Source organism: Metarhizium robertsii, assembly GCF_000187425.2.
Source record: "Metarhizium robertsii ARSEF 23 chromosome Unknown MAA_Scf_10, whole genome shotgun sequence".
NCBI classification, from domain to species: Eukaryota; Fungi; Ascomycota; class Sordariomycetes; order Hypocreales; family Clavicipitaceae; genus Metarhizium; species Metarhizium robertsii.
The window spans coordinates 372,788-385,822 of NW_011942150.1; the positions used below are offsets into that span (position 1 = coordinate 372,788).

Sequence of the window (13,035 nt, forward strand, 5' to 3'; positions counted from 1 at the left end):
TATAATGGTCGCACATGGATGAAAGCTTAACTACGACGCCTTGGCGCTTACCTCCACCATGCTTAGCGCCACGTGTCGTTTGACTGCAAACTCAGAAGCATGGGGGAAAAGAAAGCTCTACCTTGTTTTATTTACGTTTTTCAGCTGGACGATTGCCAAAAAAGTATAAATGAAATAACTATTCAGCGTGGCAATAGACTTTGACTGCTCTGCATTGGAGCTGAGAATTTCTGGTACAAACCCTTTGTGAGACAGGATGTTCAAGTTATGGCTTTGCCAGGCCCTTTTCTTGGTAAGCAATTAAGTTTGTAGGCCAATATTGGTGCTATTAGAGTTGGAGCGAGATGGTCTATTGGAAATGCTCTAGTGCTTTAACTAGAAATATTCAGCTCGAGTGTCTATTAGGAACTTGAAAAAAGATTTGTGAGATTATATATAAATGAATTAATTTTGCCGTATATGAGGAGATTTGTACTTAGACACCTCTAATCGGGCGACGATTGACCTACAATATGTGTAGGCTTTTTACGTCTGTCTTGAGCTGTCTTACTAGTCCTCGATAAGTACCAGTCGCTTATCTCTCAGTACCTGCTCCAGTCACAAAATATTCTTCCAAGCAAGTATGCATGTGCTTTTATTGGTAAGCGATTACTGGCCGTGATTACGCAGACGGGGATTGAATTTGCCTGATAGAGAGCCAGAAGTCAGGTGACCAACAACCTCACAGGACTTCGCCTTTTCCTTCATTTCCACCCCCTTTCTCACACAACCAGACCTCATTCGCCCCTCGATGCCCCCAATCCTTCCATGTTGCAACGCACCGCAACTAGAGGCAGAGCCTTGCGACAGGTCTCTCGCGCCGCCTGGAATCGTTCAAAGTCGCCATTCACAACCTTCACACACACGGCGCGCCATGCAGCAACAGGGCGGGGCGAAGCTGATTGCATTTGTCGTCCTCGAGCCATGATGAGCAGTAGCCCGGCAGGACCTTGTCGCATCTCCGGGACCGAAACCTACCTTGATTACACGTCGAGCCCGGACATCGACTTTGACCACATTAAATCGACCATGACGTGCACCAAGTTTCACGATTCGATCTGGGGTTTCGTGGTAAGACATACTCCTCACTCTCCTCTTAACATGGTCTAAACGAACAACGTCTAGATATATCGGTGCTCTCAAGGCAAGCAGACAGCTTGGGATCGCCTGCTGCAAGCCTTGCGCAGAAAGGTCCAGGAAGATGCCAGGTTCTACATGCGCCAAGATGTGTTGAAATTCCATCATCTTCACGCCATCGACGATAAGACACTCTAGTACGTTTTGCAACGCGTCCATGTTACCTCTGCCACCACTAACAGCTGTCCTTAGCGGAGCCACGTCTTCTCAAGTCCGAGATCACTTCCAGTCCTGGGTCCCAAAGAACCTGGAGGACCGTCTCTGGCCGGACGCTACTCACCCGCAGAACGACGTGGACTGGTCACACGCAACATCCACGCCTAGATACGAATATTGTCTCTTTGTGGATGATGTCTGCCTCGAGTCCGTGGACCATGCCGGTGTCAACTCGCCAGTTGTGAAGCTTTTGCGCAAGAACTGGGAGTCCCCATTCCCCCCACAGGAGAGGAACTATACAGTTCCCGCGCCGTTCCATGATGGTGCCACAGAGTACCACGAGGAAGATGTGGGCTGGATGTACATGCCACTGCAGGAATACCTTTACAAGTATGACTTGCTCGGAAAAGGCGACTGGGACGACCAGTATGTGAGACCCCCTTACATTGACGGAACCGAGGACGAGGGTGAATTTGTAGGACATTGGAGGCAGATGGCTTAAGCTGCGGTTGAGCTTCCGCTCTAGCTCCTACTGTAGCACCTACGGAATATTTACGGAAATACGACAGGCCTGTCCATTCCTTCTGCCGCATGGAATGATCGCAAGGTCCACACTACCAACTCCTTCCGGACCACTCGAGTCAGGTATCGCAGTTGGATCCAATCCAGGGATTCAGTCTGGTTGGTTCCGCCACCGTGATGCCGAACAGACCGGGAGCCATGGAGTAGTTGAAAGTTGGCTGCAGGAAAAGTCAGCATGCAAACACTGGCCAGACAATCGCGGAAGAAGTTATCCAACCCTTGTCCTGGAAGCGGAAGCTTTTGTAGCAGCTACAACCCGTAGGCTGAACTGACGAGACTTGTATCCGCATGCGGTTCACGGGTACGTAGTAGTCGCATGGCAGCGCAATAGTTGCCAGCCTCGACCTTGACAACAGAGTGCTAAGTATGGTTGGCCAAGTAAATGCCTGGTTGAAGCGTGTCGCTGAACCCAAACAGTGATGCCAGCTGTATCTGCTGAACGCCCATCTCGCACTGAAAACACGTCTGAGCTTGGTGTAATTCGGCTGGTTGGCCCAATCAGCCACAACAGCGTCGCAATATTTTCCGGACGCCCCCAGGGTCAATTTCAGCAAAGGGCGGGGATTAACTAAGTATGAGGAGACTCACTTGTCTTTCAGACATGGCAGACTCGCCGCGTAAAGAAAATGGTGAACTAGGAAAGTTGACAAAATATTAGATAGTTGGTCAATCGCTCCAGGGCTGGTATCGAATTGAGGACTCACCTGCGCAGGTGAACTTGTCGGGAATCATGACGTCGGAAGATTCAGTGCATGCTCCCGAGATGGAACTTGTCAGACTTTGCAAGTCATTCTGACAGGAGCTCTCGCACAACAAAGTACGTTGCTCGCTGGGAAGCATCTCAAGACTTGCTCCCTTATGTTACATCTTGTCAATATGCTGCACCCAGTGTCGACAACTAGGTATACATACTCCAAACCGGCATATCTCGGCAACCATGCAGGACAAGACGGCACGGTTCTGTTCACAACCGCAAAGCAGTCCTGGCTCAGCCCAAGCAAGTTATGAGGGAATGAGTAGCCATCCAATTGTTGGTATTGGACGGTCGAAATCGCGGCCCAAGTGGTTTTCCCTTAAGGCCTTGAGGAAAATCAAGGACGGTTAATATTAACGCGAATTATTAGCTGAATGCGATATTGTTCCAAGCCCTTGTCACGGCGGTGAACCCTCCAGGCCTAATATGGAAAGGGCTCGGTTCATCTAACAACAGCCTTTAGTATTAAAGGTCTCTGATATTGAAAGATCTGGATGACCAAAAGACGCTGATATATACAAGAAGTCGGTGGCGGTTGAAGGCCTCGATCTGGATCTCGTGGTACTTCTTTGTGTGACCGAAGTCTAGTCTTCTCAAGCAGTATGCACCGTCCCAAATGGCATCTAGAGGCATTAATCTTGTTGAGTCAAAAAGCTAGAAATTAAGGGTCAAACAGTCATGAGGCTTGCTTTTTCTAGGTTTCAAAGTTGGGGCCTGGAAGAGGGCTATCACAGGGTTCTTCGGGGTTGGATCCAGTGTACAAAAAGGGTCAATTTCCCGGGTTTGCAGGGTTCTCAATCAAAATCTGCAGACATTATCAATTTTGTCGTTTTGCCCAATCAATGTGCCCAAATTCGCTGTGCAAATTGCTCTTGCAAACTCGACAAATCTAGTGAACAGATGCGGTGTCTCACGGTACTCTTACCAAGTCGACGGATTCGTCGCCGCTTCCCCCGGACCCGAGGAGACTATATATGTAGTTCACCACCGATACGTCTATTTAACACTACCAGTGCGTAGGCAATTGTGTGGTTCTTGTCATGTCATAAGTTACTATTCTTATTCGTTATTACCCCTCCTAAGCTCCAGAAACTTGGGATACTTTACACTTCAAGCGTTATTTCACTCTTAACGTCAAAAAATAAGAGTCTCTCGTTTTGACTAGGCTGTCCTATACTATTGTGATAATATTATTCGGGCAAGAAGGCGGCCGGTAGCCAGCCCCGGTACGAGCTCCGTACAATACAGAACCCATACCGCTGACTTCCAAAAGTGGTCGTCTCTAATGTCTCTGATTACGCCACACAGCCATGCTGGATAAATAACTCTACTGGCATAAACGAGTGGACATGTCAGGGGCACTTATCATGCGGCTCTTTTATTATGCGCATAGCAAAAAGCCCCCACTGAGCTGCGCCTTGCGGGTCATTGTGAACATGCTTGAGTCAGAGCATTAGCCTGACTATTCTGATGCATAAGCGCTCCCTCCGGATATTTAGGTGCCTCCATGTCGTAGTAAATTAACTATTTACCCTTTAGGGGCTTCCCTCCAGGCGAAATGAAACACGTACCCGTATTTCCCCCTAACGCATAATTCTAACCAGAAAAGCTGGCTTCTCTACTTGAGGTTATTTTTGCAGGGATTAGATAAGAGGCATAACGCCGATTATGTGAAGCCAAGCGTCCCTTTATAGAGGCGATTGCAAATCCGTCCATTATGGCTGGATCAAGCACTTGCATTACACATTCCCCGTATCATCTAGCAATAATGTGCCCTATTATATGATGAGAATAAAGTTAGACATGCGGTCGGACCCATGGGTTCTTATTAAGTCGACTCGCCGGCATCGCGAACCTAATAATAAACGGCCGGCCTCTCGTCCAAATGATCTAAAGGTTCAAGTCGGCCGTTATTGGAACACTCGGTAGTTCTGCTCGTTATGTAATATCGGCCCCTTCCTTGTTGCTACTGCTCTCGAGTCAGACCCTTATTCCCAACTAATTAATTATGCCTCTACTAACTGGCCTGATTATCAGCGAGTTATTATTTAGTTTTATATATATAATATTTTTATGCATACTTATAGCATTTATTTTACCTCCGCCCTTACATCCTATAATAGGCCTCGCCGTGTTTCAAAATACACTGCGCATAATAGATATTAATAGGGCAGACACTAGATTAAATGACACGAATGTTGAACCCATAACTCAGAGCGGTTTCGGACAGGGATATACACGCGCCTCATATTATGCATTAGGCTTTTCCAAGGCAATTTTGGATATTCTTGCGACTCATGGCTATCTAAAGTGCATAGATGCATAGATAGAGGGAAGGATAGCCCGTGTTTTTGTACACAGCAAGTAGAGATTTAAAGGATGGCATATATTAGTTTAGGGCTCGGCTGTGTATAAATAACTAGCCGACGTAAAACCCTCTCTGTTTAAGCCGTTCAACTTATTTAAATTATTTACTTCTCACTAAGATTACTATCTTTTAGCTATATACCTTACTCTCTTTTTAACAAACACACACAAGTTACGTTGACAACTATGAAAGCCGCTGCTATTAGCCTCGCCTCCCTTATGGGACATGCCCTTGCCGCACCGGCTAGCGCTAAGTACAAATGTACCGTCCTAACCATCGATCAATACTGCCAAGTAGCGGAGACTACAAGCAATGCTACATTCGACAAACAATTCTGTCTAGATGCATTTAAGAGCTGCGGAAACCCAGCCGCTCTTAATAACACTAAGGCTCGACACTGCGCGAACCAGATAATGACCGACAAGTATTTAAAGATAGAACCACGCCCTGTCCCCGATTCTAAGAAAGAGGACGAGTCTACTGAGCAGCCCAACACGTCCACCCAAAGCTCTTAATGAGGACTATGCAGCCATAGAGGCCCAGGCCAAGCAATGCGCGAGCAAAAGTTCGAAAAAGACTCTCGCAAAGACTCCTGCCGCCTAGTAGCTGTGAAGGCCACAGGGGGCCGGGCAATACCGGATAAGAGTGCTTAGCTAGTCTAGGCGAGAATTTACCTAGAACCGTTAGTAGTGAGTTATAGCTATTCTAATAGGCTAGACTAGACTGTGAAAGTAAAATTTGACTAACAACGTTATAAACTTAGAGAAAAGTGCTTAAAAATGTTCTAAGAATTTGTTATTTATTTTATTACCTAGGTAATAGTAGTAGTTATAGTACTTGTTGCACGGAAATGGCTGGTTATATAAGGGCTACGGTCACGAGACCTAGGGCAAAGTCCCTTACTAACTTCTTATATTTACAGATATTTTTAACCTTTAAGGCCTTAAGGAAAACCAAGAACCTTTGATACCAAAGACTGTTATTAGTTGAATTGAGCTATTGCTCCAAGCCCTCTATTGAGCCCTTGTCGCCGATAAGGACGAATCTGTTCGCCAGAAAGCACTTATAATGCCGAGTGAAACGGCAAAGTTCCTCGGGAGAAACAAGTTAATTTAAGCTCGTCTTAATGAGACAAGTTGACTGGACCGAGGACATGAATTTATGAAACATTCAAGGCAGGAGGAAACTTGAGTCGCGGGTGAGCTTTCCTTTGAGCAGGTGAGGGTCTTTGTGAGAACTAGACTTGATGGTCGCATCCCAAAAGTCCCTGGAATTTACTTTCACATTTGTATATATTATTAAAAGTATATCTAGTTTCTTCAAAGAATCACTCTTCCGCGACTGATCAGTGGACAAGCTATTTGAGTAGTCTACTTATTTGCCCAGGGGTATATTTATTCTGGAAAGTTGGACCTGGGGATTCTGAATCTTCATCCCTAGCAAACCTGATAAGAAAAACCTTTCCAGACGGGCATCCCCACACAATAGTAGATTTTGAAACGGCCCAACACCCAGGGCGATAGTCAACTGGCAGCCAGAGCAACTTCTGTCCATTGAATTCGACCCATGAACGATCTTCTCCTACAGAGTAAGGAGTCTCTTGTGCACGTATGGAACATTCGACTGAGTCCAAGAGCCCCCGTCGCATAGGAGACATGCCCTGCAGCATGAAGGTGCCATGATCGGTTATTAGTTGCCTACTATCTCTTCCAAAAGATAGCATTGTGGTGCGTGTCCCCACATGGAAATATTGCACGCACTCGCCTGTATTGATGTGCCAAATTCTAGCAGTTCCGTCACGACTCATTGCAGCTAGCAGTCGAGAGTCGTGAGAAAAGATCAACTGGCCAATATCTCCGTCGCCGATAGGGAAACTGTGCACGCATTTGCCCGCATTCAAACGTCGAATGATTATGGCATTTCCTGATTGCTTTTTGGAAATAGCCACCAGTTGTGAATCATGCGAGAGAGCTATTGCAGGCCATCTACCACCCGTCTCCAGGACGTCTTTGAACTTGCCTGTGTCAACTCGCCATGAAAGAACCGATTCACAATCGGACGATACCAAGAGTGTCGAGTCATTCGAGAAAACCAGCCGCGCAATGTTCCCGATATACCTCCTATTTGGTAATCCTTGAAGAGTGTGCATACATTGTCCTTTATCTGTGTGCCAAGTCTGTATCGTTCCATCACGGGATCCTGAGGCTAGGAGCTTCGAATCATGAGAAAAGCATAAAGAGGAACCATGCCCCTGGAGTGTGTGTATGCACTCGCCTGTTGTCGCCCTCCAGATGCATATTGCATCGTCGGAGGCTGAAGCGAGCAGTGCAGAGTCGGGCGAGAAGACTGCGGACCTGATGAGGGCCTGATGACCCCTTAATGCATGCGACTCGCCGTTTTCTGTGTTCCAAACTAGTATGTGTGTGTCCCTTATAGCCTTTGTGACTATTAGCCTTGAATCAGGTGAGAATATCAACCCGAGGACTTGGCCTTTATGGTGTTCAAGGACCTGCACACGCTCGCTCGAATTTGTGTGCCAGATTCGTAGAATAGTATCCAGAGGAGTACTAATCGAGAGTATCATGGTTGAGTCATGCGAAAAAGCTACCCAAAAGATGGGTTCCAGATGACCGTTGAGAATGCGCATACACTCGCCCGTATTGACGCTCCATACTCGTATACTGCCATCGTTAGAACCTGAGGCCAGTTGTGCAGAGTCATGCGAGAACGCGAGCGGAGAAGTTACGACCCTCTCGTCCATGTGGCATAGAAGAACTCGTCTGAGCTTCCACGTTTTTGCACACCAGATATTGATTTTGCCTCCCCGCTTAGCCGGGCAAGCCAAAAGCCTTGCATCGTGTGAAAGAGTGGCCAGATCCCACGAAACGCTATCCCAACTCTCCAAATCATGTACGTAAACTTTTTGTATGCACTCGCCTGTATCTATGCGCCACGTTCGAATCGTTTCCCTATGGACTGTTATCAATAGCAGTGAGTCGTGTGAGAAGAATGGCCTCTGAGGCCAGTCATCACCGCCCGGGAGAGTCTGAATGCATTTCCGTATTTCTACACACCAGACTTCGATACGATCTCCAAAACATAAGGCTAGGAGCTTTGCATCATGTGAGAATGATAACGGTTCGCAATACGGGCCTGTTGCAAAAGTCCACGTGCACTCTCCTGTACTTACGCGCCAGGCTCTTACTGTCCCGGCCGTAGAGACTGTCAAAAGGAGCTCCCCGTCGTGTGAAAAGGATATCAACACAACTGACGAGGAGGACTCATTACCAAATTGGGTATTCCAAACCTGTACACATTCGCTCGTATTTACCCGCTGAACTAGAATCTTTTCATTATTCCCAAGTGAAGCTACCAACGTTGAATCGTGAGAGAAGACGGCCTTGTTTACGCCCTCAAGTGTTTGCAAACATGGAGTCCAATCGCCATCTGTCTTGGGCTTCAGTAAAATCCAGCCAGGAATTTCGTTTTCAAAAAGAGCTCGGACTTTACTATTTTGCGGCGCAAATACAACAAGTGAGGAATATAACTGAAGCGGCGTTGAACGAATACATTCAATATTTACAAGCAAAAATCGCAGGCCATCGTCGAGCAAGGCTAATAGATTTGAATTCTTCTGATCCTATATTACAAGTTAGCTGCGTCGCTCGCCAGAGTTCTCACTTGGCTTACTTGCCTTAAAGACCGATTTCAATACATTTAAAAAGTCGATACTTCGCGATACCTTGCCCAGAAGACTTAAAGCCTCCAGCCAATGGAGAAAGTGCTGAGTGAGAAATCGATACACTATTCCACTATCGGGGGCGTATGTTCCCGCTTCTTGTGTATGATGTACCCAGTATTGGCAAGCATACTGGACCTCTGAAGCAAGGCAATCATCTATTCTCCGTCGACTGATTGTAGACTGGTGCGTACCGACATCTTTTATATCGCAACTATCTTGCCGAAGGCAATCCATTACGCGAAGGCAGTTTGTCGCAATCACACTATGAGCTTGCTTCTCATTAACCCAAAAGTCATTCCTATTCTGCTTATCAGGGTCTAGCAGGAAGTCGCGGAAGGACAGGTGCAGTAGCCTTATAGGTTTATCTTCTGACGGCGGGATGCTTAAGACGGAATGCAACAAGTCTAATTTGTCATTGATGTCCGCTCTCGGGACGTCAAGGAGTGCACTTAGAGAGGAAATCGACAAGGGACTTGCGAGGTTGATAATAGATCCAATAATGAGCCGGAATTGCTCGAGCATGTTCTTTCTCTGCCTTTTGGAAAGCCCATTCCACAGCTGATCCAGAACAGGCAAGTATGTTGCATCTAGTTGTGACTCTTGGCTTCGTGTTTCGAAACGAAGAATTTCTTCGAGCTGTTTATCTGGATTCCCGCATCTACGGTCATTAAGGAAGCGACAAATTGTAGCAGCAAAAATGAACAGCGGGACTGCCATTTTGATAAGTGTCCGGATGGTAGATTGGCCTGGCCAGTCCGTGGCCAGGCAGCGGTGATTTGATACTGAAGCATTATATTTGTCTCGGATTTCCTTGATCTCATGATGGAGAAAAAGAGATATATCAGTCTCCACCACTGGCTGCGGGATAGTATGCAATACCAAATCGTTGTATTTGCCAGACATTTGGCTAAACGTTTGACGAGTCGATAACTCGGGACGGCTGGTAACGAAAGTTTTCAGCCGCACGGATTGTAAACCCTCAGTGCGAGAAAACAGAAAGATAAGAAGCTCAATATCATCAGCTGAATCACACTCATCTAGGGCGTCGATAACAATGACAATAGGGTCGGAGTTCTTCCTAACGTGCTGTGAATTTGTTTGTAGAGGTTTCAGAATAAGTTCCTGGAACTGCTCTCGTAATGCTTTGTGAACAATCCTGGAGTCATTCTCAAGAGCTTTCGCAACTAGAGGAGATATGGCTGGGTATTTTTCTGCCACTTGAGCTGCAATTGTCGTAATAACCTTCGATGAATTGCCTCGATCACCTTCGCCTCTTTTGAAGAAGAAGCTAGCTCCCAGGATGCCTTGCTTGGCGAATGACCTAGCAATAGTGCGTGATATGGTAGACTTGCCGGTCCCTGCCATACCACACAGCCAGAATATCTGCTGTGTACCTGATGAAACAGCCCATGTGGCTATATCTTGCAGAACATCGACCCGTGTATCTTTCAGACAAGTACGGTTGTGTTCCTCGGCATGCGAGTCAAAGGCGGCATCTTCAACAACGGGGAGTCTATCAAGCAACTGCTTTTGATTTCTTTCATGGACATCGTCTCTTTGATAAATATTAGGTAATGTTTCATTTCTATAGAACCTCGTGTCATTTTCCTTACAAAGCCATTTTGACATTTTCGTTTGTTTGCCTCGAACAGGACTCGATATTTTTCACACTACTATCGACTTCAGGTCCATTAGCAGCGAATATTTTCAATTTTCAGGATAAACCAACTTGAACTAAGCAATTCAATAGCTCGCTGTGTTGCGTTGAGCTGTGCAGTTGGAACGTAGCCGAGCAACTCCTTTGCAAACGCAGCCGCCGTCGCAGCAGCATATCTCTGCCACCGGTCGTTCTTGTGCGAGTCAGCGTAGTCGCAAATGCCTCGTATCACAAGGCAGGGAAAGCTATCCATGAGACCGGCAGCTTCCATCTCAAAGCACATGCAGCCCTGCCCAATAACCTCGGAAATTTCATCCCTGAAAACAGCATCTTTGACTACTGTATTCCCTGAAGCAATAAGCCCGTAGTGAATTCTCGGGTCAGCATCTTCTCTTTCAACGCGCTTAATCTCCTGAGATTGGTCGCAATCTTTGCACCTGCTGCCTGAAACATGATTATAAGTGGACTGAAACAACCGGTCATGCTCAAATCCTTGATGGACGTATCCTGGGTTGCCGTTCGCTCCATTCTTCATCCTAGGGTTTGACTTCCAGAATTCGTCGAGCAAACGGGGAATATCCGATCCATCCCTTTCATGTCGTGCTTTCAGGTGAGATTACGCATGGAGGAGCACAGCAGGGGGCTTATTCAGCATTCCTTTACGCTGCCATGCCGGGCCTCGCAGTGCTTTTCCATGATCATACTGGACGACCCCTCCGTACTTTCCTTCAGGTTTGCCGACGACGATGTCCCCAAGCCGGATATCCTGTCCTTTGTGAGGTTGAGCTACGCCACCACCGATTCCCACTAGAAGACCGATTCGGATCTGAGGGAGAGACGAGAGGAGTTTCGAGGTCGTAGTCGCAGCAGCAGCGGTCCCGTCAGCACCTTCAGGAAGTGAGACAATGACAATATTGTGCTTGCCCATTCGACCCCAGGTATATGAATTCTGGTCTGAAGCGTTCTGCTGAAACCTTTCCGGCGACTCGTGGACATCGTCTAGGAACGCAGTAGCCGCCGCACGTTCTATGTGAAGAGCAGTAATCCACCCTATGGTGTAAAGTTCTGAGCTCTCGAGTCTCATTTTCATCGCTCGAAATGTATCTCGGTAAGATTTACTCCGGGAAAGAATAGAGGAGTTGAAGTTGGATGTGACCGCGACATCTCTCTCCTTGGAGAAGGAAAAAGGGAGGGGAATGAGATTTGTGGCCTCCCAGGCCAGAGATAGCTGCAATGATAGGATTGGTCGCAATGTTGCTGCTGAAATTTCCTCTGGGGTTACACTTAATGTGCCAAAACAGGCTTTGAAACCTTGTCCGCCTTCATTGGGCATCAACAAGGCTCCAAGTCAGACATAATGTCTTGGAACACTAGAAGCTTGGTCTCCTGCAACGGACCCTGGATTCTCATCAGTCGTCTTGTCAAAATTGTGCTGCGGTATACATTTCGCATTTCTATTGTAAATTACTTGACGACTTCCTTTGTAGATTGTGAGCATTTGAATGCTAGAACTAACACATTTGCTATAAGCAGAGCATTTTCTAGCATAGCAAATGAGGCGGGAGTGCTCCATCATCGTACTAGGTTCACTTCCTATAGCCTTGTTGCAGGTTAAAGAATGGCCGGAAATACGAGTTTAATTCATACCCTGTCACATTACATCCCTGCTCATGAAGCTGCCTCTTCCTCGTAAACATTGGCCGGGCTCAGTAATTCGCATTTCTGCAGGCAGTGCTTTCTTCTGCTGATCAATCAAAGGCAGGCTGCCGCCCACCAGAAACCCAGTCTCGCCGAAGTGTCAATAGACTCAATACATAATCCGAGCACAAAGGATGGTGCCCTGTGCATCACGAATAGCGTACTCGAGTATTATATTTCCCATTTAAGGGTAGGAAATGGACGTTGATTAGCACCATGAAGTGTACAGCTTTGATATGGATCATGTTAGCATAGTACAAGATCATACCCTACTGTCGTCATCGCAACAACTACTCAAAGCCTTTTTTCAAGGTGAAGGAACATCACTAACCATAAAATTTCGGCGCGTTGGGCGACCATGAGGCGACCGTCAGGCAACCATCAGGCGAGAGATTTGGGATGCCCATGAGTTGAACTGACTGTGGCTGCTGATGTAAAGGCCGCGTTAGCCGTGGTTGCGGCATTTATCCATAGGCTCAGCGGCACTCAATGTAGTGAGAAGGCTTGAACTGTGGCGAACACGACATGAAGCTGCGTTATGCTGTCAGCAGGCTACCACTGGGAACATAGATGAGACTCGTACTCCGTACTGCGTACATGCCCTCGTCACACCAACTGATATGGGGAAACTCAAGTTGTCAACACCCCGCACAGCCCCCAAACCATGAAAATAAATCCTGCGCGACGTCAAGATCAGAAAAGGGGCAGGTTGCTATCACCCCGCGCGTCGCTTCACTGGCCAAAGCATCGTGTCCGGTGATGGGCACCCAAGGTTAGAACTGGGCCTGTCACTTGCATGTACGACTATAGCGTCAATAACGACATCTTTGACATAGAATGTGGCTAGAGAAGCTTCTGTCAAAAGAAGTTTCGGATAGTGTGCACTTCAGTGCCACTACGGA

General features: G+C 47.0%; 2 protein-coding genes across 2 annotated transcripts; one reads left to right on the forward strand and one right to left on the reverse strand.

Annotated features, from left to right (window-relative positions):
• Positions 1–966: 966 nt before the first annotated feature.
• On the forward strand, positions 967–1,834 carry MAA_07830 (chitinase; the record flags this gene model as incomplete). Its single annotated transcript, XM_007825828.2, has 3 exons — positions 967–1,110; positions 1,165–1,313; positions 1,369–1,834. 3 exons carry the CDS (start codon positions 967–969, stop codon positions 1,832–1,834), a joined length of 759 nt encoding a protein of 252 aa, XP_007824019.2.
• Positions 1,835–6,393: 4,559 nt separating this feature from the next.
• Positions 6,394–11,519, reverse strand: MAA_07829 (WD40 repeat-like-containing domain protein; the record flags this gene model as incomplete). The annotated part of the gene is made up of 5 exons (XM_007825827.2): positions 6,394–8,583; positions 8,779–10,136; positions 10,173–10,274; positions 10,508–11,038; positions 11,099–11,519. 5 exons carry the CDS (start codon positions 11,517–11,519, stop codon positions 6,394–6,396), a joined length of 4,602 nt encoding a protein of 1,533 aa, XP_007824018.2.
• Between the last annotated feature and the right edge of the window lie 1,516 nt (positions 11,520–13,035).